At 40.0% G+C, this 23,939-nt stretch overlaps 1 protein-coding gene across 7 annotated transcripts in view; it reads left to right on the plus strand.

Annotated features, from left to right (window-relative positions):
- The window catches only part of LOC116316974 (histone-lysine N-methyltransferase 2C-like), a 79,445-nt gene that overhangs the window by 18,451 nt on the left and 37,055 nt on the right, over nucleotides 1-23,939 (plus strand). For 6 of the 7 annotated variants that reach the window (XM_039602730.1, XM_039602731.1, XM_039602734.1 and 3 more), the window contains 13 exons: nucleotides 2,977-3,065; nucleotides 5,671-5,815; nucleotides 6,595-6,801; nucleotides 8,030-8,139; nucleotides 8,307-8,416; nucleotides 9,131-9,293; nucleotides 9,427-9,598; nucleotides 11,891-12,005; nucleotides 16,172-16,347; nucleotides 16,530-16,882; nucleotides 20,332-20,409; nucleotides 20,622-21,337; nucleotides 23,751-23,873. In XM_039602730.1, the coding sequence (XP_039458664.1) occupies nucleotides 2,977-3,065; nucleotides 5,671-5,815; nucleotides 6,595-6,801; nucleotides 8,030-8,139; nucleotides 8,307-8,416; nucleotides 9,131-9,293; nucleotides 9,427-9,598; nucleotides 11,891-12,005; nucleotides 16,172-16,347; nucleotides 16,530-16,882; nucleotides 20,332-20,409; nucleotides 20,622-21,337; nucleotides 23,751-23,873 (2,557 nt within the window). The remainder of the gene's footprint in view (nucleotides 1-2,976; nucleotides 3,066-5,670; nucleotides 5,816-6,594; nucleotides 6,802-8,029; nucleotides 8,140-8,306; nucleotides 8,417-9,130; nucleotides 9,294-9,426; nucleotides 9,599-11,890; nucleotides 12,006-16,171; nucleotides 16,348-16,529; nucleotides 16,883-20,331; nucleotides 20,410-20,621; nucleotides 21,338-23,750; nucleotides 23,874-23,939) is intronic. The other variant, XM_039602735.1, reaches the window with a different exon arrangement.

Below are 23,939 nucleotides of genomic sequence, written 5' to 3' on the forward strand. Positions count from 1 at the left end.
CATTTGTAACCAGCTAACTGCTGCTTTTGCTATTGCTATGTACTTAGCTACTGTTTGATTTTTAAAGATAACAAAATTAAAAACTGAAAAGTAAATTTGTTCAGAATAGCATGAAAAAAATCAAATCAAATATTAAATTGATATGAGATGGTTACTGAGAGTGGCCATCCACTGTTCCTAATTATATCTACACCGACTTCCATATGATCCTGAACTACAGTAGTACGGCACATCCCAGCCCATGTAATAGGCTATAAATGCAGAGTTAAAATGCAGTGGTTTGTTTCTACATTAAGTTATATATGTTTGACTCAAGCTCAGGTAATTGTTTGCTAGAGGCTTCTTCTGTCATTCCCCATGGAAGTCATTTAGAAGGAGGGGTTGATTTGGCATCTTGCCATTTGTGATTTTTCTCTCCAGTGACACTGAAAATTACCCACCCCCACCCCCAATCTCCTCCCTCACTTCCCACCCCCTGGATACTCTTGAGTACCCCGGAGACATACTGCTCTCCTTTGGGCTGTGTTTGTTCTCCCCACTTAGCATGCTAGCACTCAGTGTTGCTATTTAATTTGTATCCATGACAATTATCCCCTCCACATGCCGCTTCCAAGATTAGGTTAACTGAGCTCGCGTTGAAGGATGCTGACACTGGGAGATATTTACATACTGTGTGTACAAGCAAGGTATGAGTTGGTGTGTCTGCACATCTGCATGAGTTGGCACACAACGTCTGTTTGTAAATGTACACGTGGTTGTCTGTTTGCTGACATGGCACATACAGTGAAAATATAAGAAAGCTGGAACTTTCTTTGTTAGAAAAACATGTTGATACTGAGGACTTCTTTAAAGGCTAATATTACACATATTATGATGGTTTATAGAAAATCACCTGAAAGGGCTAGAGGTGAGAATTTAAAGTTAAACTCAGTTAAACTGAGTAATCCAAAACCTGGTGCAGCGTTGGTTGTATGTGGGGAAAATGGTTAGGTGTACAGATCTGTTTTATTAAACAGCCCTCTTCAGTTCATGCTAAAGGATCTTGGTTGGGTTAAGACTCTTATCGCTGTTGTTAAAAAAAAACCATACATTTTATTTTTCAACCTTTCACTGTGTATTTATCTGTATGCTCTAGGTCAGTGTCTGTTTCACCATCCAGCTGCTCCCTAAGTTTCAGGTTATTGTCTGCTACAATGATATCCTCTAATTTCTTTTTTTATTTTAAATTCAATTTTTGAATTAATTGCCTCAACACTTCCAGGATGTCAGTCCCCGAGGTTGCAGAACAGTCTCAAACCTTCCATGTTTCACAGTGACCTTTTTAAAATTTGAGACGTGTTCTTTCGTGCCCTTTCATTAATTTATTTCTTGTAGAGTTTTCTGCTGGTGTTTTACTTATTCTCTTGGCTTCTTTGTCAACTGCTTCAGCATTAATGGACTCTGTGTGATTGGGGTATCTTTGCAGAACACCCTCTCCTCAAAGATTACCGCTAATCCTAAACTAGTTGTACACAATTTAAGAACATGCTGGTCTTAAAGGTACAGGAAGTAATTTTTTGATTTGAATTCTTTTTTTATTTTAATAGAAAAAATTGTGGAGTGAGCATCAGCTTGTGGAAGCCACCATGTTGCTTGACTATCTTGAATATAGTGGCCAAGATGGTCATAGTCCTTCCGTCTAATTACGTTTTATGTATGTGTATAGAAACCAACCATTTACAAGTTAGTTTTAATTTAAAGTTCACAAATAGCTCTTTCAAACTCTGTATGACTATTTAACATTTGTAAATGTATGCTTTCATCATCTCTTTCTCATTGTGTCTTTCTCTTCCTCCACTACTGCTCTCTCTTCTCCCTCATCCTCTTCCTCCTCACCTCAAGCCTCCTCTCCTGAACTGAAGTCAGGGCTCTAACACAAGAAAAGGTGCATAAATATGCTCATTTATTCCCGATATTGTTGTAATTAGCTATTGTGAGTAGCAAACTGAACAACAAACTGGCTAAACAACAACAGCTGGTTGTTGGATTTTCCAGCACTGACCGTGAATGGTTGCTTAGAATGACTATCAGACCATAATGTATGACTAATTCATGCAGAAATCCAGGTAATTCCAAAAGCTTTACAAACTCTTTAGCTTTGAGTTCCCCTAAACCAGTAAGTGTAGATTAGTTTTCCTTTAACCGAATTCATCTGATGACAGCCAGCAACCATTCACTAACCAGTTGGGGTAATGCGCATTTTTTCCATACTAACTGGTGGTTTCCAGGGGTTTGCCAGCTAGTCTCTATACCGGTGTGACTGAGGGCCATTTATACCTGCTGTTGTTGCTCTCCTCTTGCTGAAAGTGATGTCACAATGGCTGGTGTGAGACCCTTTTTGGTGTCGTTTCAGTTTGCTGTGCATCTCATGTGTCTTTTGTAACCTTGCGTTGGTCATGCAGCTGGTTTGAAGACACAGCTTAAGCAGAGTTGAATGTTGCAATAGTGTGAAAAGGTGAAACTTTCTGGAGGACAAATTCATTTCCTTGTTTCCTCTAAATGTTTTGTCTCCTACTATATGAGGAGGTTTTGTCTGAGTAGCAGCACCTATCTTTCAGCAAGTCTGGCATGACATCAGCACCAGTAAAACAGTGGTTGTGATGATGTCACTGTGATGCTACCATTGCAGTTACCATAAATAGGGCAATAGCGCCATCATCACTAAGTCGCTCTTTTATTTTCAGTGCCTCTATGTTTTACCAGTGTTTCTTCTTGCAGCTGTAACACAAACATGTATGAAACACCCCACCAGTACCACCCTTTTGCCTTAACCGTGACTTCAGTGCCTCCATTAAAAATCAGTGAAAACTATGACGATATTTAATTAATTCATGACTAAATCACCACTCCCCTGTCTTGAGGTAAAGTTGTGTAGTTTTCATGTCTTATTCCTTTTCACTTCCTCTGTTTCTTTGTGTTTTTTTGTTCTTACTCCAGGGGTCGAACCAGAGGGAGAGTTGTTGTGGATGAGGAGGACAGCATGGATGGGACTGAGATAACAGAGTCCATAGACCCTCAGGAGACGGGTGAGACTTTGTTTTTGATCTTTTTTATACACATTGGTTTTACTGAGAGTGATATACGACTTGAACTTGCACCCCAAGTAGCCTCATGCAGTGCTTTGAAGGGTATGTTAGTAAAGGTAGATGAGTCTCCCTGTCCTGGAGAAGGATGGATGAGAGCTTTTTCTTAGCACCCAGTGCCTTTTTTTCAGGGCTATAATTGAATGGGTTTAGCTTGAGCTGTGAAGCTGTAGTGGGTGTGTATTTTTTCTTCTCCCCTTACTGCTTCCATCTCTCCTCTTGCTCTGAGATTGGCATTGAGGTGCAGTGGGAAAGAGCCCAAGGCTAATGCCCTCTAAAAGCTTTTTAAAATCCCATCAGTCTCTCCAGACCCATTTATGTGCCTTTTTATATGTGTGTACATCACATCATGTGACCATGCCTCCCATTCTGATACATTTCAGTGCCGCCCTGTTGCTGAGCTGAAGATAGTGGGAAATGTGACTCTGTCAATGACTTGCCTTTCTTCTGGTATCATTTACCTTAGAACAAACAAAGGCAATATTTCAGAGTTTAAAACTCTTCAACATTTTTTGGGGGTAAATGATGTTATGAAATAACCAAGCATTCACTTTGCCTTTTCAGTCTACCGCCATATGCACTTAAAACTCAGTGGTTTCCTCAGTGGCTCCCTGCCTCTGGGCTTTTGGAAAATGAAATTTGTGACTCTATGCAGTCTTGTCCTTAAAGTGATATGTGCTGAGGTCAAGCAGAGTATATCATAGCCTTTTAAATGCATTGCTTATTTTGTCTGTCTCTGTATTGTTATACTTAGAGCTCACATAGCTCACATTTTCAATATACATTACCATTAAAACAGTGTGATTGTGTCCAGGGAAAGGGTAGAGAAATTAACGACTGTTTAAGTGATAAGCCTTGGCGTTATCAGTTTTGATTATGGTACTGGAGAGATTATAATGCTTTTTTTTTTTCATTCCAATCCCAAAAACAGACCCCGCTCTCTCAGATAGTGTGGGAGGAGCATGGAAAGCTGCAGTACTGAGTAGAACATACAGAGGGTCCTTCCTCTTGGTGACAATGGCAGTGATTTACTTTAAATTTGTTTTAAATTTCCCCCAATTCAATGCTGCTTATTTCTGCAAGTTTGTGTTTTGAATGCCCGGGTGAAAATGTGTAGTCTGTCAAAACATCAAGAATGTAGTTTTTGAATGGCAAGGTTGTTCCGAATTTTACTCACCCTTTGGTCTGTTATGTATACAAGCATCCTATGCCTACATAATTGTGTTAAAGTAATTGATTCATTAGCATTGGTGGAGTAGTACTGTCACCAATCAGTTTTTGTAATCTGATCTTACTTAACAGTAGGTCTGCACAGTTGATGAAATTTTAATCTTGGTGACAATTTTAATTTTCCAACAATTAAATGAACATGATCGATTGATGCTGAAAATGCTTGCTTTGCAAAACAAACATAAAGCGAAAGCAGCGAATGCGCCACTAAATCAGCGCCTAACGATGTGCCTCCACCTTGGACAAGTGAATAAAGACCTTACATGTCTGCAAAGATTATTTAATTGACAGGAATGTAACGTGAAATACGTACCCTTAAATAAATAAATAAATAAATAAATAAATATATGTGAGCGCATTGGTACATTGTACATTGGTACATTAGCAGAAATTAGCAGAAATGTAGCACTACATGGATGTTAAAGTATTGTTATGTTTACGTAAACAGCATTTTGTCAGTAATTGTGATAATTATTGTGGCCATAATTGTGCAGCCCTGCTAAATAGGATGATTTTTTTTAAGTTAACAAATATAACGAGCTATTATCTAAAAAGGGTGGGGGGAAACAGCAATCAGTTTAATAAGTTGATGTCTTGTAAAAAAAATAATTGTAAAACATCCATTGCATATGCACTGAGTTATTAGTAGGTAAGTAGTAGTAAGCCTAGTATGAGTTTTGCCTTTTTGTAATTCCTTTGGATGACACAATCATTGTGGCATTAGCCTAATTACATGCCAATGAAATATTAATAACATTTTACATGGCCCAAAGTCTCAGTGAGAGGTACTGCTGGGAGTTGTTTTGTATGATTAGCAGAGTGAATTGAGGGTTTCGTCAATTAAATTAAAATTAAAAGCAGTCGTGATATGTCAGATATGAGTCCAGGATTGAACTTTTTTTATTCCCCCAAAATATTAATTCTTGCTACTTGAGATATTTTGACAGCCATGCCATCTCTTTTATTCCCTGCCTCTATTGTTATCACTATTCTGTACGAGACCTTGATGTTCCCACTGAGTTTACTGTAATCAGTGCTTGAGCATATGGTCCCCATATTTTACCATCCATCTTGCTAATAAAGGCTGTGTTTCTGACCTGGAGGAAAAAGACTAGAATATAACCAACCTGTCCTATAACAGCCTGTGTCTGTCAGGAGCTATATGCTAAACATGCAGTCATAATTGGCAGTGAATTGAGGAGCATTTACCAGCACAGAGGCAGATGCATTGGAACAATTCAGTGCTTAGCTGTTTCTCTACTCCCTAACAGATTGTTTGTCTTTTTCCCTTCCCTTTCTTTTTAATTTTTACCATCAGAAACACAAATCCAGCCGGTGGAGACTGTGGAAGTGACCAGTGAGGTGCCAGAGGAGGACAGGCCCTCTTCCCCTCTGGCCCAGAGCCCTCTAGCCGAGAATTCAGCAGGACCATCTGTCCCAGCAAGTAGAGAAGTCAAAAGCAGGTTAAAAATACTTTTCACTTCCCCAGAATCGCTGTTTTTGAGAAATAAACGACCGTGCATGCATGTGTGTGTGAGACTCTGTGTTTATCTTTTTACTTTTTAAATTGTTTTTATGAATGTATAAAGCGCCGGTCTAACACTTGCTAGATACATGCATGGATGGATTAGGTGGGAGTCATCAGCAGGTAGAGGCAGCACTTTTCCTCCCAGGTGCCACTTTGTTAGAGGTTGTAATCAGTCTTCTGGCCTGTCTGTTCTATCGATGTTGGTGATGGAAAGCAGATCAGGAGCCTCTCCTGGGATCTTATTAACAGTACCATCTCATCACTTAATGCGATAAATATTTGCTGCTTGCTTTATTACTCAACTTTCCAGCTCTTGGCTACTGTTCTGCTGCTTTTCTGTTTACCACTTTGTCTCCAAGATGGCTTTCTCACTTAAATTTGGATTATTAGCACATCCAAATATCTGTGGTATAACCAAACTTGTCTTTGTGTCTTTTTTTCTTAAAAATGACAAGGTCTGTGCTACTTAAATACATTATAATTTTTACAAGTTGTCTGCTTACAGCAGTATGTGTTTGGGTTACTGTGTGTGTGTCTATGTCTGGAGATAGTCTGTCTGCTTTGCTTTATGAGCTTTTATGTATGTTGCAGCACAGACAGTCCCAGTGTCAGAAGAGGGAGGCCTTAATTCATGGTGACATGTATGGCACTGTATTAAGTCACAGTAGTTATATATAATTAAACACCCTCTACCACCCATTTTCTTTGTTTTAGTGAGCGTCTCTGTGCCTTCTGTTACTGCGGTGGTCGTAGCCTTCTGGGTCAGGGGGATCTACAAGTATTCACCGTCACGTCTCAGCTTGAAGCACTCTTCAGCCACAAAGCTGACGGGAGCTCAACAGGCAATGGCAGCGATGGTGATAAAACTGCTCAGCCAAAAATGGCCGAAGAGACCACCTCAGGACAGAAGGAGAAGAAGAAGTAAGTAGGCCTGGCTGACACTGTTGTCACAAATAGTTTGGCTGTCAGTGTTGGTTAGGAAAGAGACACAATCTGTAATGCTTCCCTGTCATGAGTTAATGAGCTGCAAGAAATGAAAATTTGCTAACAGCCTCACTTCATTGTTCTTTTTTGTCCTTGGCTTCTATACACTGATGTTGCTGTGAAATCTTGTGAAAGCCGTTAGTCTGATCAAAAAGATTTTTCTTTTAGTTGACTTGAGTTGTTATCCTGGTAAAATGAAGCAGTAGTGGTGGTTAATATGGTGACACCTAACATACACACCCAACTGTCAGTATTCCCCAGGCCATGAGATGCCAGATCAGGCAAAGGTTACACAAGAGCCTTGTGTTTGTATGGACACACATGCAAATCACACGAATACAAGACCCTCCCTGCACTCATTTGGACAACTGCCTGATTTGTTTTGGTCCTTTGAAACCAGTTGGTTGTCTCTCTGGGTTCACAGTACTGTAATGGCCAGTGAGAGCGTTATGGGTTTGGCAACAGGCCAAGCCAACCAGTAGCTGGTGTGCTGTTTGTGTGATTGGTCATTGAGCCCTTAGTTGTGCCTCATAGAGGCAGATGATGGAATTCAAAGGGGAAAGAAATAATAGATGATATATCATTTAGACTAAAGATTAAGCAAAAGAAAAGAGAGAGAGATTAGGCGAGAATACCATTTCTTAATTGCTAATAAAACTAAGGAATAGGTTCCCACCATGTTTGCAGAAACCTCCGTCTTGATTTTGGCTGTTAGTTGTTTCCTGGAACCTAGATCTCTTAAATGTTAATGCTCCCTCTCTACGTTTTCTACATCCTATGCTGCTCAATAGTTGAAGCCAGGGAGTTGGAGAAACGCATCCCTTTCAACAGATTTTATGAGACAGAACAGCCAGCCTCGTGTGCACATGCTAAAAAAGATGGCCCTCCTTCCCGTCCTCCTCCTCTTCATCCACCTCCCTCCCCCACAGCTTTTTACTTGGACAGACATTTTTCCCCCAGCTCATTCTGTCTTCATTTCTTTGCTTTTGTAAAAACGGCACATCATCCTCTACCTTTATGTCTCTGTCCTCAATTTATTCTCAAGTTGATTCAGGCTGTCCTTCTCTTGCATAGCGCATTTTTAAGCTGTTCTCTACATTTTTAAAAATCTGTGCTGAGATGACTTTTTCTTTTTTGGGGGGAAACCTTTTTTTCTTTGTTCCAGTGGGTCTGAAGGCTGCGAGGATGAGCCAGACCCAGCCAGTCGATTTTGGGACGAGCTTTCTCATGTCGGCCTTCCAGAAGATCTCAACGTCCAGTCTCTCTTCGAGTCAGGTGTGGCTGATGGACTCAACCTATTTTACATCCCATTTTCAACAGTAATAGTTTGTGCTTTTAATGGAGAGTTAACAAGTTTAAATGCTTTATATGCTAATACTGAATTTGTCTCCCATTTCTGATTCAGTTATTTGTTTGTCACATCCACCATGTCTAAATTGTAGGGCAATGCTGGGCACATCAGAGTTGTGCCTTGTGGTCCGACGGTGTTTGCGAGGGCGAGGGACAATCTCTGCTTAATGTGGACAGAGCCATTGACTCAGGGAGCACAAAGGTGAGTCAAGGGAGAACATCCCTGGACTAATGGGTGTTAACACCATCTTAATGTGTTGGGGCAGCAGGGGAGGGACTGATTCAGTGAAACACAACAAAGCTGATGGATCAGGCTGGCTGGTAAAGGTCGGCCTGGCAGCGTGGATCTCTCAGCTGTGAAATGGAAAAGGTCACACCACTCAACAGGGCTGAGCTCTCATGGCAGCTTGGCTCCTAGCGGCAGAAGTGGTACTGCTTAAAGAGCTCTGATCTTTTTTCACTGCCCATCGTGTGTGCAACCCATTAGCAGTGCTGCCACTTGATCTCCAAGTGGTTACTAGTACACACTCATGGAACTCAGAGAAATGGGATTGGGGTGAGGTTTTCTAGCCTGATCATCAGGTAGCTGAAACGGCACTTTAAACAGATGTCTTAAGATAAACAGTTTCCCCCAAAAATACTAAAGATAAAATAGTCCACAAAGAAGAAGTGCTACCCATCAGATCTTGGCTGATCTGACAGGTACTCTTTGATGTGGCAGGTTAAAGTACAAAACTAAAAAAAAACTTAGGAGTGAACACATTTCTGTGACGTGATTTTTAAAAAAGTGAAATCAGGCATTTATATCATTTATAGACAATTTAAACATTACCTTTGTTAGTGTTTAAGAAATGTGTTTTAGTTGGAGAAAATGAACATTTTAGGCATATTTTAAGATCACTCTTTTTCTCCACAGCACTGTGCATACTGTAAGCGCCTTGGAGCATCCATTAAGTGCTGTGCTGAAGGATGTGCTCAACTCTATCATTACCCCTGTGCGGGGGCAGCTGGGACTTTTCAGGATATCAGAAGTCTCTCACTCTTATGCCCAGAACACATTGAATTGGCCACTCACAAATGTAAGTTCAGAAAAATTTGATGTATGTCAACTTGATAGGAAAATAACTTGATGTATATTTAACAAATCTAAACTAAACTAAATTGCATTGTATAAACTTTTCTTGCCTTCTCTTTTCATTCAACTGTCCACAGTTGTAGATGATATAAATTGCGTACTATGCGATAGCCCAGGGGATCTACTGGACCAGCTCTTTTGCACCAGTTGTGGTCTGCATTACCATGGGATATGCCTGGACATGGCTGTGACCCCTCTAAGGAGGGCAGGTTGGCAGTGCCCTGAGTGCAAAGTCTGCCAGACGTGCAAGTGAGTCACTTTCCCTCCCCTTTAAATAACAGTTTTCCATACTTTGCACTCTGTTTTTTGTCCTTTTTGTTTACTTTTTTCCTTTCTTAATTTCTGTAAAGCTACCAGGCTTCATGCTTACTGCTTGTTTGTTTACCTCTGTGGTTTGTGAGGAGCTGACTGGACGTTGTACCCTGAAGCTCAGTCTTATAACCTCTGACCTTATTTAAACAGCACAAGAGCTCTGTTTGCAACCAGGCCTGTTTGCCTGAGGTAACCACTGTCTATTGAGTATTAAATACTGCATTACAATCCTGTAGCTGCACATTTATATTTTTCAAAATATGTTGAGCATTGCGATGCAGTTTTAGATAGTGTAACTGATTAGTTTTTAAAGATCTTTTTACTTCAGCCAATTCATTGGCATTATGACCAGCGCAGCAACTTCTCACACCATCTTTGCAGAGCTACATGCTTCAGGCTACTGTAAATCAACTTGACAAATATTTCAGCATACTAGCATTTCGTTACTAACATTAAGTAATGAAAAAAATTACATCATCAGCATATAGCTATAGCATAAACTCAGCACTGGGTATAACAGTAAAACTAGCACAACTAGTAATCAAATGTCACTTCAGTTGCTAGTGTAAGCAAAAGTGATGATAGAGATGACTTTTGTTCACAGCTTCTTTTATTTAAAGCTATTTATAAATTGGTTGTGAAGTGGTCTTTCCTGTTGGCTAGTTTTTTCTTTCTATTTTTTCTTCTTACCTTCAGCCTCCTGAACAAGGGGCTTGCGTGAAGTTTCAAAATTATTTGTGTAGCAGTCTAACAGTTCTAATTTTGGTTATAATTGGCTAATATTAGCCGTTTGTTGATCTATTTGCATCAGAATTTTTAATGGCCCATGAAGAGCTACATTGCATAGTTTGTTGACTAGATGGCACTCTGCAAATTCAGTGTTGGCGATACTCACTCAGAAAGCCACAAACACAGCACTAGACTGATTAAAGCAAAGGCAGGTGCAATGTAAATGAATAAATAAATAACTTCACATAAAAAATGTTAGGGAAATCTGCCTACCACTGATATCGTGGTGAGGGTTCTTACTCCTAAAAATATTTCCAATTTTGTTAAATTTAGTAAAGACCTTAAACTTACACGGTACCACCTGCTGGATTATGTTAACATCAGCTGTCTAAATACTGACAGTGTTAAGATTTTTTGTTAGGAAGATATGATTACTACTTTTCCTTCTTCTTTTTCTTGTCATTTAAGCTCGGATTTCGGATTCGAATAATTGAATATTACCATGTATACTGTTTAGCACTGTAGTAATGTTCAGAGATCCAATGATCATTTGGCCAGTGACCGGAAATAATCTGTTTCTGATCAACCATGACTGGTGGCAGCGGGATTCTGAATCACTTTCTCTTTTGATCTTATTAGCCTGCTACAGTCTGATGGGTCAGTGCAGTTCATATAGCTGTATGAATTGCTTTGTTTTGTTTTTGTTCAGTCCACTTAATATCCTTACAACTTATGGAAATTTATGGTTTATGGAAATAGATATATATCGTCACAACAGACTGTTTTTTTGCCAGTGTACAGTCTGGAAGTCTCTATTAGCTCTAACTCCAACATGATGTTCCCAGTTCAGTTGGTGGTGTTTAAATCATGGGAGTAGGTTAATCACAGAAATCCCCACACCAAGTAGTGATTTGGAGATATAATTGGAAAGTTACCCAGACTTAAAAAGATACTGCATTTGATTTATAGTTGGATAGGAACAAAGAACTTGTAAGCTAGTCACTGAGTTTAGCTACAGATGCAGTAGGACAGCTGAGGTCGGGTCTTGCAAGTCTTAGCCAAAGAAATACATTAAACTCCTAAGACCCGAACTCTTTCATGGCATGCATTTTTAATTTCTCTTTGCTATTTGGGCTGATTGGGACCTGATGAATGTAAAAACAAAGAATTACCTGATTTTTTTTTTCTTTTTTTTTTTTCTTGATTTTTGTTTCTGAGAAAAATGAGATCCACATATGAGGACATTCGCTTTAAATTCCGATAGGACAGTGGCAGTATAATGTCCTCGTAAGAGGATATCAGGCCCTTGTACAGCAAAATTTACTATTTTGGTCTAGACAACCCAAAATGTGGTGTCCACATATGTAGACGCCAGGTCCTAGGAGGTTAAGGAAGGAAGCATAGAGCTATATCATTACATATATGGCATTGTCTCACCATATTAGACAAAAATAAATACATAAAGCTCAATGCTAAAACCTTTTAACTGTCTCTTTGTAGGAATCCAGGAGAGGACACTAAAATGCTGGTGTGTGACATGTGTGACAAAGGGTACCATACCTTCTGTCTGCAACCTGTTATAGACACTCTTCCCACCAATGGATGGAGATGTCAGGTAGGAAACAACTGAAGAGTAATGTTTTTTTTTTTTTTTAAAATATTAAAACGCAAACAAAGAAAAAAACAGGCTTGTAAGTAAAAGTATTTACACTGGATTAAATTGTTTCAAATAACTGCTTTGATTCATCTGTTGCAATCACAAAATTGAACAATACAATTAAATGGAAAAATAGTTAAGATAGTTGGACCTTGCACAGAGAATATGAGACCCATGAGAATGTAACTTTTTGATGGTTTCAATTTGTGCTTTCTGTGGTTACGAATGACTCAGACCGGCTGATCATTTAAAGGCTTCAGTTCAGCCTCAGTGCTGAAGGATAACACTGTGCGCATGCTCATGCACAAATGGTGTGCTTGCCAGTCAGCTGGCTGGTTAGCACACCACCTAATATGTGTTTTTCTGCAGCAGCAGTTTGAGAAGGGCACAGAGATAGAGACAGTGGGTGATGCAAGGTCTTTACTCTTGGTTCTCTGTTTGACTCAGCACAGGGGCATTTCACCCACACACACACACATCCTTGGCACTTGCTTCTCCGGAGAACCTGCCTACATCCTATGTCCCCACTCATGTGGTAGTTTTGTTTTGAGTGTTGTCGTCTCACTCAAGTAGAAATCAATGAAAAATGAGTCATTGTTCCAGTTTCGGTGTTCTCTGAAGTTCCTGTGATGTGGCTTTTAGTATGAACACTAGAATCATTTACTGCGTACCATAGGAAAAAGGCTTACCCGAGCTTAGAGGCTAGTTAGCCGAGGAAGCCTCTAAGTTAAAGTAAGTGCATGCAAAGGCAAGTTTTAATGAATATGTCTTGTGGAAAATAAGCGCTCACTATGTAAAATCTTATTTTCAATCTTTTTTTTTTTTTTTTTCTGAAGATAGACAGAAAACAAAAATTCTACTATACCCCCACCCCCATCCCACAGCAACTCCAACTACATTAATACCTCAACCTCTGAAACCCAAAGGGTAATTTCTGAGGTTGCTACTGGAAAATAACATCCTCAAAATTCATAAAGCATTTCTCTGCAATTACAAACTCTGTCTTAACAATTTTCGTATCAATCTTAGTATTTTGCTAGACTTCTCAGTGGTATAAATATTACAGCAGAAGCTACTGTGTCAAAGTAATGGAGAATGAAACGCAGAAAAAAAAAATTTCCTTGCCTAGATTTTTTTTTTTTTTTTTTTTGCGTGTGTATTTATAGAATATAACCCCTTTGAAAATATGCTGTGGTAGACAGTAAATTCCAGAAAATCCTGAATCAACAAATGGACATTATCTGTGCTAAGACTGATCCTCCTGAAGTAAAACAGAACAGAGTTACAAAGCTAGGCGTTCTGCAATTTGGCACATCTTGGCAGAATCTATGAAAGCTGAAATCTATGTAACCAGGTAGAAAAAAATTATATACATTTTTAATTATCCAATAAGCAAATATAGCCCCGGCAGAGGGTTCTTTCAAAAAGTGAAAATTCGAATGTTAATATGTCAGCAAAAATTCTATGTGCTGGTTTGTGTTGCATATGCAGTACAGTGGTCCCTTGTTTATCGCGGGAGTTACATTTTAAAAACAACCCGCAATAGGTGAAATCTGCGAAATAGCCAACTTTATTTTTTACAATTATTATAGATGTTTTAAGGCTGTAAAACCCCTCACTACACACTTTATACACTTTTCTCAGACAGGCATGAACATTTTCATGCTTTTCTCTCTTGTTTAAATACTCTCAAAGTTCAAACCTTCGTAGAAAAATAAGTGCAGTATTATAAAACGAAACCAAAGGCATCCGCGGTTGCCTTTGACAGTGCAAAACGTTTCGTCAACATTTTTGTGTTTGTTGGAGAAAACTTACAAACATACAGTACAGAACTTCAGAGTCACACTGCTAGCGATCTAAGATTTTTGTAAATTTGACAATGTAAATTTGAACGCATTCTTTACTGTGCAGGAGAGACGGCACAAGATTGATTGACAATGGTCTACAGCCAATCAGGACGCAGAACACAGTGTGCTGTAAAAACAAACAAACAAACAAAAAAAAAACATGGAAAATTGCACCAAAAAAAATCCGCAAAACAACACAGTTACAATGAGGGACCACAGTACAATATATCTTCAGTAAATCCATGTCAGTGGATAAAGTCAGTAGTGGTGTAATGATTATCTTGGAATAGAATAATAATAATGGTATTTCTTCATTTCCTGTTTTAAATGAACAGTGACACTCAAGTGACGTACTAGGGGAATGGAACCAAGTGACCATTTTTGTAATCCCAACACAACTCCATTTACTGGTTCATACTGTTGGTGTGGATACTCCCTTAAAGACACTGGCTGCTATTTATTTGCTCAAGTTATTCTGTGTTTCTGTCGCTCACAAAGCTGTGCTCAACAAGCTGTTCCACTGATTCTTTACAAGGACTGCAGCTTTAATCATAATTTAATCGTTTCAAGTAATTTCTCCCCCTCATTCAAACTAAGCTTTACAGGGGTCACTCAGCGTGCAAGCTTGATTGATCAGCATACAGTAAAGGCAATGATTCTGTTATCCTGTTTAAAGAAATCTACACATTTTCCTGTTATTTTGAGCCATATGATAAACAGAAATGTCTATGCTTGAGTAAATTAAACCATTTACCAAAACTGCGTTGCCAAAAAAGTCTTCTCTGCAGGAGAAGGTGTGTGTATGTGTATGCAGGGGAAAAAGAAAGCTGGAAAATATAAAAGGTTGATTACATCTGATAATTGTCTGTTTAAAAAGAATCCAGAATGTTTGAGGTACAGCCAGAAACGCTGCTCAGATGTCCTACATGTTTTGATTATTGTAATCTGACTTGGATTCCAGCTCTTGGCCATTTGTAGCACTACTTGGCAGTATCATGCAGTTTTGTAGCTGTAACCTGAATATTTTGGTGCCAGGATTTCAAAGTTTTGTGCTCTTAATCAATAATAATAATTCAAAAATATCAATGCTTACTGGTGAAATAATTAAAATGTGTATTATTAGTAAAAATGATTTTTGAAGAGTTGTGTAATAGAGTTGGGCGATTGGACGAATATATTGATCATTTTTACAAGGGCGATTTATTTATTTATTTGACCGTGAGTAAGTTTGCTAATAATGATGGAGCTAATAGGAGCAGTCAACAGAAGAAAAAAAATAGCGCTGTTTTAACAGCACCCTTTTCCATCTGCAAGCAAATGCATCCTCCTCAGAGTGCACCCAAATGCTTGTTGATGGAGCTGCAGAAGCTGGTGACAGCCGCATACTCAGCCGGATGGTGGACACGTACGTGCTCATGCAAGTTGGTTGTGTTTGAGTATTTTGCTCGCACTATACGTTTGCACAAGCAGCACACTGTTTTGGTTAAATCCTTAGGTTTACCTCTTTCATCTGGTTTAAAGCCGAAGAAATCCCAAATTGGTAATTTTATAATTTTTTTTTTTAGTTCTGTCAGCGTTAACGTGCCATCAACGCGTCTAACACGATTAACAATTAACCCATCTGGAGCGCAGACTGAGTCAAAATCCCTGAAATGTCTCTGTCAATGTCTTTCGGGCAGTTTATCCAAAGTTTGTTCGTTCTGCGCTCCAGATGGGTTGAGCGCATTAAAAAAATTTAATCGCGGTAATTGTGATGACTGCGTTAACGCTGCATTAAGGCGTTAACGCTGACAGCCCTAATTTTTTGGGGAAATTAGTTCGTCCATGTTTAGACTTCTTCTGTGTTGTAAACGCGCAAATCAGCCCATGCATATGATTACATTGCTCTGCCCATCAAAAAGTCCGTGCATGCGTGAATATATCGCCCATTGTCAATTATTGGACTGACGATTGTCGGTTGGAAAATTTTTACATATCGCCCAACCCCTATTATCTAAAAATTTTCCCTTGTCAGAAAATTGCCCAGTTTATAATTTTCATCAAACACTATTTTTATTTTTTCACAGTCTCCTGGTCTGCCTTTAGATTTTACGTTATATAAGTCTTTTTATACTCACACAGAGATTTTTATATGTTTACACTGAACTCTTGGTCTATACAGGTTTCATGCTTGGTTCCCACTCCATGATTGAAATGTCTAATCGGTATAGCAGAAGCACTGAATTCATACTACACTGAGCCTGAATGCTCTTGATGTCATGTTCATTTTCTCCGCAGAACTGCAGAGTTTGCCTCCAATGTGGAACGCGAACTGGTGGGCAATGGCACCACACCAGCCTGCTGTGTGAGAACTGTGTCCAAAATCAGGACCCTGCTCTGTGCTGTCCTATGTGTTCCTGCATTTTGGACCCTGAGCACCATAAAGACTTAGTATTCTGCCACACTTGTAAAAGGTAAGGGACTTGTGTTTAACTGTAATACCTCACATGCAGTGCTTCTTTTTAATCCTTATTTATAATGGTCTACACTGCTCTTTCATGGTAACATGATGAAACACTTGGATAGCATACTAATAGTTCAAATTTTAGGATTACCCCATTGGACAGTCTCTTAAATTCCTTTGCACTCCTTTCAGATGGCTACACCTGGAGTGTGAGCGTCAGAACTCAGGCCAAGCAGAAATCCACCCCAGAGAGGACTATGTTTGTTCCAACTGCAGGTCTCCTGCTGCAGAGCAGGCGCTACATCCAGAGGATATGGACACCGGCCCAGAGCTCAGCCCTCAGCCAGCCTCCATGCACACAAACTCTGAGACTGGCCTACAGCTGGCTCAAAAGCACACAGACCTAGAACTTGGCAATCAGCTGCCTCCTGAAATGCACAAAGACCCAAAACCGGAATTACTTTCTGTTCCATTGCACTCGGATCCAGAGCCTCTACAGGCTACTGTCCAGGAGGAGAAGCTGGCCACATCAGACACGAAGCCTGGTAGGTCTTTGTTCCAGGTTAGATTATACACAGATTACACTAAGATCCTTTCACCTTGTCTTTTGATATCTTCAAATCTTTTATTTTCATCTGTGCTCAAGTGTATCCCTCATAAGAATCTTATCTGTTTATCACCTTGTTAATCATATTGTGTTATTGCAAGGACAAGGAAAGTTATTCTTTTGATTATATGAAATAGCAAACACCTAGGTTATATGATTAAATATGAAAGACTGTATTTGTCTTTGTAGTTGAGGATTCATTGACTCAGCCTCTAGCCACGCAGAAGTAGTTGAAAGTCTCGCCTATGAGACATCAATTTGTGCTGTAACATTAGGACTGATGAAGTTTTGAAAGTCGAGGTTGTTGCAGATGAAAATACTGAAGAGTTGTTTGGGCAAACACTAAAGAGAAGCACTCCTTCTTTTATTTGGAGGCCTTTATGAGGACTCCCAAATAAACAGATGGTGTCCTACTACCAGCAGATTAAAGCAACTCTATTGCCTTTGTAAATCTGTGTTTTGAAAATTTAAAGTACTTTGTTTCCCCATCCTGTCTCTGGGGAAGATTATATGTAAGGCCTGCCACTATTAATGAAGAACTGATCATCTGCTTTACTTCAAGGAGCACCTATTTTTTCCAAATATTGCTAGCGTGCATCAAAATTTAACATAAAACATTTCTACTTGAGACAGAACTTGGCACCAAGTTGACAAATTTTGCTTGAGCTTTAAATAAACTTTGCAGGTGACAGTCTAACTTATCAACTTGGCAGACTTGCTAGTTATTCTTCACTGGGGGGAAAAAAGTAGCCCAGTTACCTTGTGGTTTTCAGAAGTAGGTTATGTTGTAATGATGCACAGCAAGCTGCCTCAGCCATGCTGGATTCAAACTATGGCCTTTGATTTAGTTCCTATGTTAATAGAAACCACTTAGAACATAGAAAGAAGTGCTTGTATGTATGGGCGTGAATGGGTAAATAAGGTAAGTTGTGCAAAGCAGTTTGAGTGCTCAGGGTAGAAAAGCGTTATAAAAGAACCATTCCATTTACCATTTGTATTTTAACTGTACCTCTGTAAGAACTTGCTAAATTTGTCAACTGATTACATGTTGTTTTCAAGTCAACACAGTAACGCCATGGTTAGCACTGTTACCTCACAACAAGCAGGTCCTGGTTTCAAGTCCACAATCTTTGGAGTTTGGATTTTCTCGCCTTGTCTGTGTGGGTTCTCTACGGGTCCTCTGGCTTCCTCCCATAGTCTAGAAGATGTAGTTATTGGGGTTAGGTTAATTGGTGATCCTAAATTCCCCATATTTGTGAATGTGTGTGCGAATGGTTGTCTCCCTGCGACTGGTGTTCTGTCCAGGGTGTTCTCTGTCTCTTGTCCTTTGGCATCTGGGACAGGTTCCAGCCCCCACACGAGCAAGGATTAGATAAGTGGAATGGATGTTTTCAAGGCATAACAATCAAAGAGTTTTAGTACTGAACTTCAGTTCAAACTTCTACTTAAGACTTGATGTGCACACCAGTTTTCTAAGGACATCCTGAAGCTGAAGCATCATTCATGTAATAATAAAATTGAACTGCATCTGACTGTTCTTCCTGGTAGTTCCATTGTTTGTATTGCATTTTGGTGCAAGCTTTATTGCCACTTTAAGTTGCACAGTGTTGGAATGCTTGCATGAAGCTCAGAGCTGCATCTCAATTCTGGTGCCTGTGAGATTTGCCAGCACTGGAGTGCAATATCAGTGAAATATATGGTTAGCTGGGGTTGCCAGTGGCAGCTCTGCTGCCCACTCTTGTCTAAGCAGCAGACTCCACTGATGAGAGAATGGAGCGCAGTAGCATGATGGTGATATCGCTGATCCCCTGACTGCTAACCTGCCTTTGAGCTATGCTGGCTCATTCATTCATTATTGCTCACACAGCTTGGCCACACTGCTCACCATATAAATGTTCTCTCATTTTACTTTTCCTGTAGCTATGCACTGTTTCATCACTGGATTTAGCTGGTGAGGCAGTGAGCTACCCGTTGTGTTTTTTAAAGACATGTGGAGTGAACTTGTTATATTGTCTATTCATTTTTAATTGTTAACTTTTTAAAGTTAACAGTAAACACAAAACAGTATCATTCCTACACTTCTCTTAACACGTCATAGCCCTTTTACTTAAAAGATAGTGTTTGGGGTTAAAGGCTCTGAAATCAGGTGAACTGAGCAGTTATAATTTTTCACTTGGTATTAATAGGACACTTTAAAAAAAGAACTAAACTGTACTTAATTTATGCTCATTTTTTTTTCTACTTTTTCCTTTTTTTTAATATGTGATGATGACTATGCTGCCAGCTGCCCACTCATGTAATGCAATTAAAGTCATTAACTGGAGCTGTTCATCACCTGCCAGGATTCACCACTCCTCAGGGTTTAACAACAGGCTTACAGTGACTTAACTGACAGATGCTGTTAGATCCATTCTGTGAATGCAGGCGAGGCCTGACTTTAGGCCTTTACTGCATTAATCAGAGCTGCGTGTTTATCTAAACCATCACCTTATTCACTGTAGGAGATATAGGAAGTAGGGTGTTAATATGAATGTGAATGCGTGTTCAGCTTGGTCAATAGCTGATGGCTGGAGATGGTTGGAGGCCCATCTCTCTAATTGACTCTCTGGCATCAGCACCGGATGAGCACCTGCAAGCTGCACAGTCATGAGCCCAGAGCACACAGACCCTGGGATGTTGGTTGTCATGGTTACTCCCTTCCCTGGCAGAGATGCGTAGCAGGTGCATGTGTGTGTCAGGATCAGTATGACATGGGAACTTGTGGATTGAAATGGTGGGCGCCTCCTTAAGACTAGGCTATCTGTACTGTCAGAGGGTGTCTGGCAGAATACTGGCTCGATGTTTGGATTCTTGATAGCCAGCAATGACTAGTTCTATTCATACCAGACTAGTCAAATGCATTGCTGTCTCTGCTATAAAACCAAAGGGAGTACACATTACAAAACCAAAGAGATGAGAAAAAACAGGAGAGTCTAGATTAATACCAAAATGTAGTGTGTGATACAAGCTTCCCTCGTGGTTTTTTTAAACTGTGACCACTTGTTACTCAATATCAACTCTTCTGACACACTTGTCACAGTGCTTTCACAAGTGAAAGAAAGTGATATTTGTGTCATTGTCTCAGGAAGCTATATCATTGTTTAGTTCTGCTTGTTTTTACCAACTGATTTGAGATTTTGAGAGTGTTTTTAGAATTAGTGGAAGCATGATCTTTAGAGAATTGTCTTCTTGCTGGGTTTCCAAATCCATCCTGTGCATATGGGCTGCTTTCTTTATTCTTTAGCCACTTTGGAGATATTGTGAACAAAGTTAGAGTCTTATCCTTGCTTTTAATAAAGTGATGTATATTTTATACCTAATCTTGTTAATATTGAATCTGTCTTTTAGAAATATCTGTGGGAGCAGACATAGTAGAGAGGCAGGTTACTGAACCTTCTGTCAAAATTCCAGCAGAAATCAAACCAGGTTTGTACAGGCAGCTTATTTATTTACCACTTTATCTGCGCAGTGAAAACTCATATTGATTTGTATCTAAATAGTTTTTATAAAGTTTTGCTTAACTGCAATGCTTATGGTTTATTATCAAAGAGAAAATAATGTGACAATGTTTTTTTTTTAGATGCAGATTCTCTATCAAATCTAAATCTTTGTCATTAATAACCTAATTTCTTCTTCAGAAACAAAACCAGCAGTAAGAGCCCAGCTTGCATCTACAGAGAGTCCTGCGTGTTCAGTGACTCTGAGCCAGGAGTCTATTCCAGCCCAACACTCTACAGAGGGACTACAGACACAGGACACCACAATACAAATCAAACCAGCAAATACTGAGGCCTGCCCTGAGCAGGGCATGGTCAACCCCAGCACAAAGGATTTTAAGGCCATCATCTCAACCACCAAAGAACCAGGTACTGCATCAGTACCCTTCACGGACCAACCGATGGTAGTCTCACTACCCCAGCCTTCAAATATGGATGTAGTCAGGGGTTCTTTCCTGGAAACTAGTCCAAAAGAACTTAACAGTGATAGGAGAGAGGGTATTTTTCACAGAAACCTGGCAGAGACTGTTAAGCCTTCCGCTTCTACATCAGAAGAGATGGACACTACACCGGAGAAGCCAAGTGTGCCATTTCCCAGTTTGTCTTTAGAGGAGAAACCCCTTAAAACAACAGTGGAAAGGCTAGCTGAAATGGTTTCTTCACCTTCCCACTCCTCCCCTCTGGCCCGAGGGACATCTCCCAGAGAACTAACTCAGACCCAGATTCTAACGTCAATGAGTGACCACAGCAGTCTAATGCCCACCACCACCCTCATAGCATTCACCCCCAAAATTGGGATGGGAAAGCCAGCCATCACCAAGAGGAAGTTTTCTCCTGGGAGACCACGAGTGAAACAGGTAGGAACCTGAACATCATGTCACAGCGACTGTTGATTTTTCTGTCCCTGTCTGTCTGATTCTATGATGTTCCCTGTCCCACTAATAAACCAGATCAATGTAGGTTAGCAACTGGTGCTTGTTTCTTGTGCACTCCTAAATCTATGTGGGTTGGTGTTAGAGCTGGGCGATATGACCCAAAATTCATATCTCGATATTTTTTAGCTGGATGGCGATATAAGATATATATCTCGATATTTTTTAAAGCCATAAAGTAAGAACAAAAAGAGAGTTCTTAGTCAAAGCTGTGTCCCAGATGTCACACAGGCACTTTTATTAGCATACAGCATAGATGTACATGAAAAAACTACTCAAAAATAAATTATGAGCATTTATTAAATAATGATGCTCTATAAATAAAAGAAAACTATGTTGTTTTGTGCATAACAAAGAGCTCACAATTGTGCAGTCAAAATGTAAACTAAACGACGCTGAGCATAATAACAGACAGATTTCACAGCTGCTCTGTTCCCAACTTCTACTGCGTGACTGACAGCCTGGAGTTTGAAATCCGCTTCGTAACCAGGTCTCTGAACAGGTGCCATTTATGGTCCTTATACACACACACAGTACCGTAATATTACGTTGAAGCACAGAGTACGTATCACTCCAGCGAGGCTCCTCGGTAGCCGTAATGCTCTGACAATCCGTCAGCGTGCAGCTCCATAGCTTACCAAAGTTGTACTAAAACATTTTTGACAGATTGCTCAGCGCCGTGTACCACATAAAATCGGTTCGTGGTCATCAAGCACAACCAGAATTCATACAAAAACGCAGTCAACTTTTGAGAAAATGAAAGGATTTCAGGCCGTGCAGTTAGGCGTTAGCGTGGCTAGCTCGTTAACACGTTGACGCCCGCCCAGCCCCACGGACGGGCGATGCGCAGTAACTTGTTAAAGGAGATTTGCCGTGTCCATCTTGTCGCTGCCTGCAGGTGAAGCGATGGGGAGGAGGGGAGTTGTGTTCAGTGAAGGAAAGGCGAGGGTCGAGTAACGTATGCGAAAAGACAAAAGTGGACGAAAGAGAGGCAAACTTGCGGCTCCGCGCAACTATAATTATAACGTAACATAGACTATATCGATATAAAGGATATTGTTACATCTTATATCTCGTATAAAAATATATCGATATTTTTAAAAAAAACTCGATATATCGCCCAGCTCTAGTTGGTGTCCTGTGTGTCCTGTGGGTTTATGAAATTAGATTGGGATGTTGAGATGAAAGAGCTGAAGAAAATTGTGGGGTTACGCATATGTTTTTCAATGAAATTTTAGAACACCACAGTGAATGATACTCTATCTGCTCCTTGCACTCTCTTTACATTAATGTGCACCACAAGATTAGTCACTGTGTTTATGTAAATCTGAGTTGAGTGTGTATTATTTTCTAAAGGAGTTGCAATTTTAGAGCTAAATCACATTTTCCTGATGGCCCTCGCTATATTCCACCTTTGGTATAGCAATTAGTCTCCCTGTTCATCTCATGTCCATGTTGCAAACATCTGTCACTGTCCTATTGAGGATGAGCTTTCATCAAATCACAGATTGCAGTGACCCTTGCCATTATCACATCCTATTTATCTCATTATTACACCATCAGTGACATTGAGTGACTTGTGGCTATTAAAAAAACCCATTTAATCTTATAATATTAGTGTTTAGAGTTTATAATGTAAACTGAAAGGTGACAGTCAGCAAAATTAATTACACTCATGACTGTAATACATTGTAAATAATGCCAGTGAGGGCAGACTAACTCAGTTGGCACCGTTTCTTTCTACATAGATCAAATTTCTAAAATCAACATATAAATCCAACTGATTTCTTACACAAGGCCAGAGGAAATCTCTTCCAAAAAAATGTTGCTTTTCTCTTTAGCATGCTTTTATCTGATGCACTCGTCTACTGAGGTACTGACGCAGTGCCCCTGTTTTGTCAACATGCCAAACATACTCAGTTGTCATGGTAAGAGGTGACAGGGCCTCCTTTCCTGCTTCATGGTGCCCTGATACCTCTGGCAAATTCTGCTGCTTGAAAAGCAACTAACACAGTGATGCTCTCCAAAGATACTTCTTAAGTTCATGTGCATGAAAGGGTTCGCTTTAACAGAGAATGCAACCTAATAACTCATCCTCTTTCTAGTCTGGCATATCAGATGCTCTCTTGTACCTCTGCACAGTTTGGGTGTGTATTGAGTGATTCCCAAATGGCTACAGTAGGAGCTCACTACATTTCTCTAACATCTTTCTTTGTATGTTTTGTTTCTTTGCTGGCTTGGTTTTTAAGTTGCTGCATTTTTTTTTCTTTTACTTTTGTCGCCCTCCTCCCTCCCTCTCTCCCTCTCTCACTTTCTCACCCACCCCTCCTTACCTTAGGGTGCATGGAGTCCCCATAGCAGTGTGAGCTCACCCTTGTCCTGGTCACCAGACCAGCCAGAGGGTTGGGACGTCCTAAAGACCAGGCAGTCCTCTGGCAGTCCCGGCTGGAGCATCAGAGTGGTAAATACCATGGCTCACCAGAGACGGCAGGGCAGCAGCTGCCCTCTGTTAGCCCTCTGTTTGCCA

Source organism: Oreochromis aureus, linkage group 18 (assembly GCF_013358895.1).
Source record: "Oreochromis aureus strain Israel breed Guangdong linkage group 18, ZZ_aureus, whole genome shotgun sequence".
In the NCBI taxonomy this organism is placed as follows: Eukaryota; Metazoa; Chordata; class Actinopteri; order Cichliformes; family Cichlidae; genus Oreochromis; species Oreochromis aureus.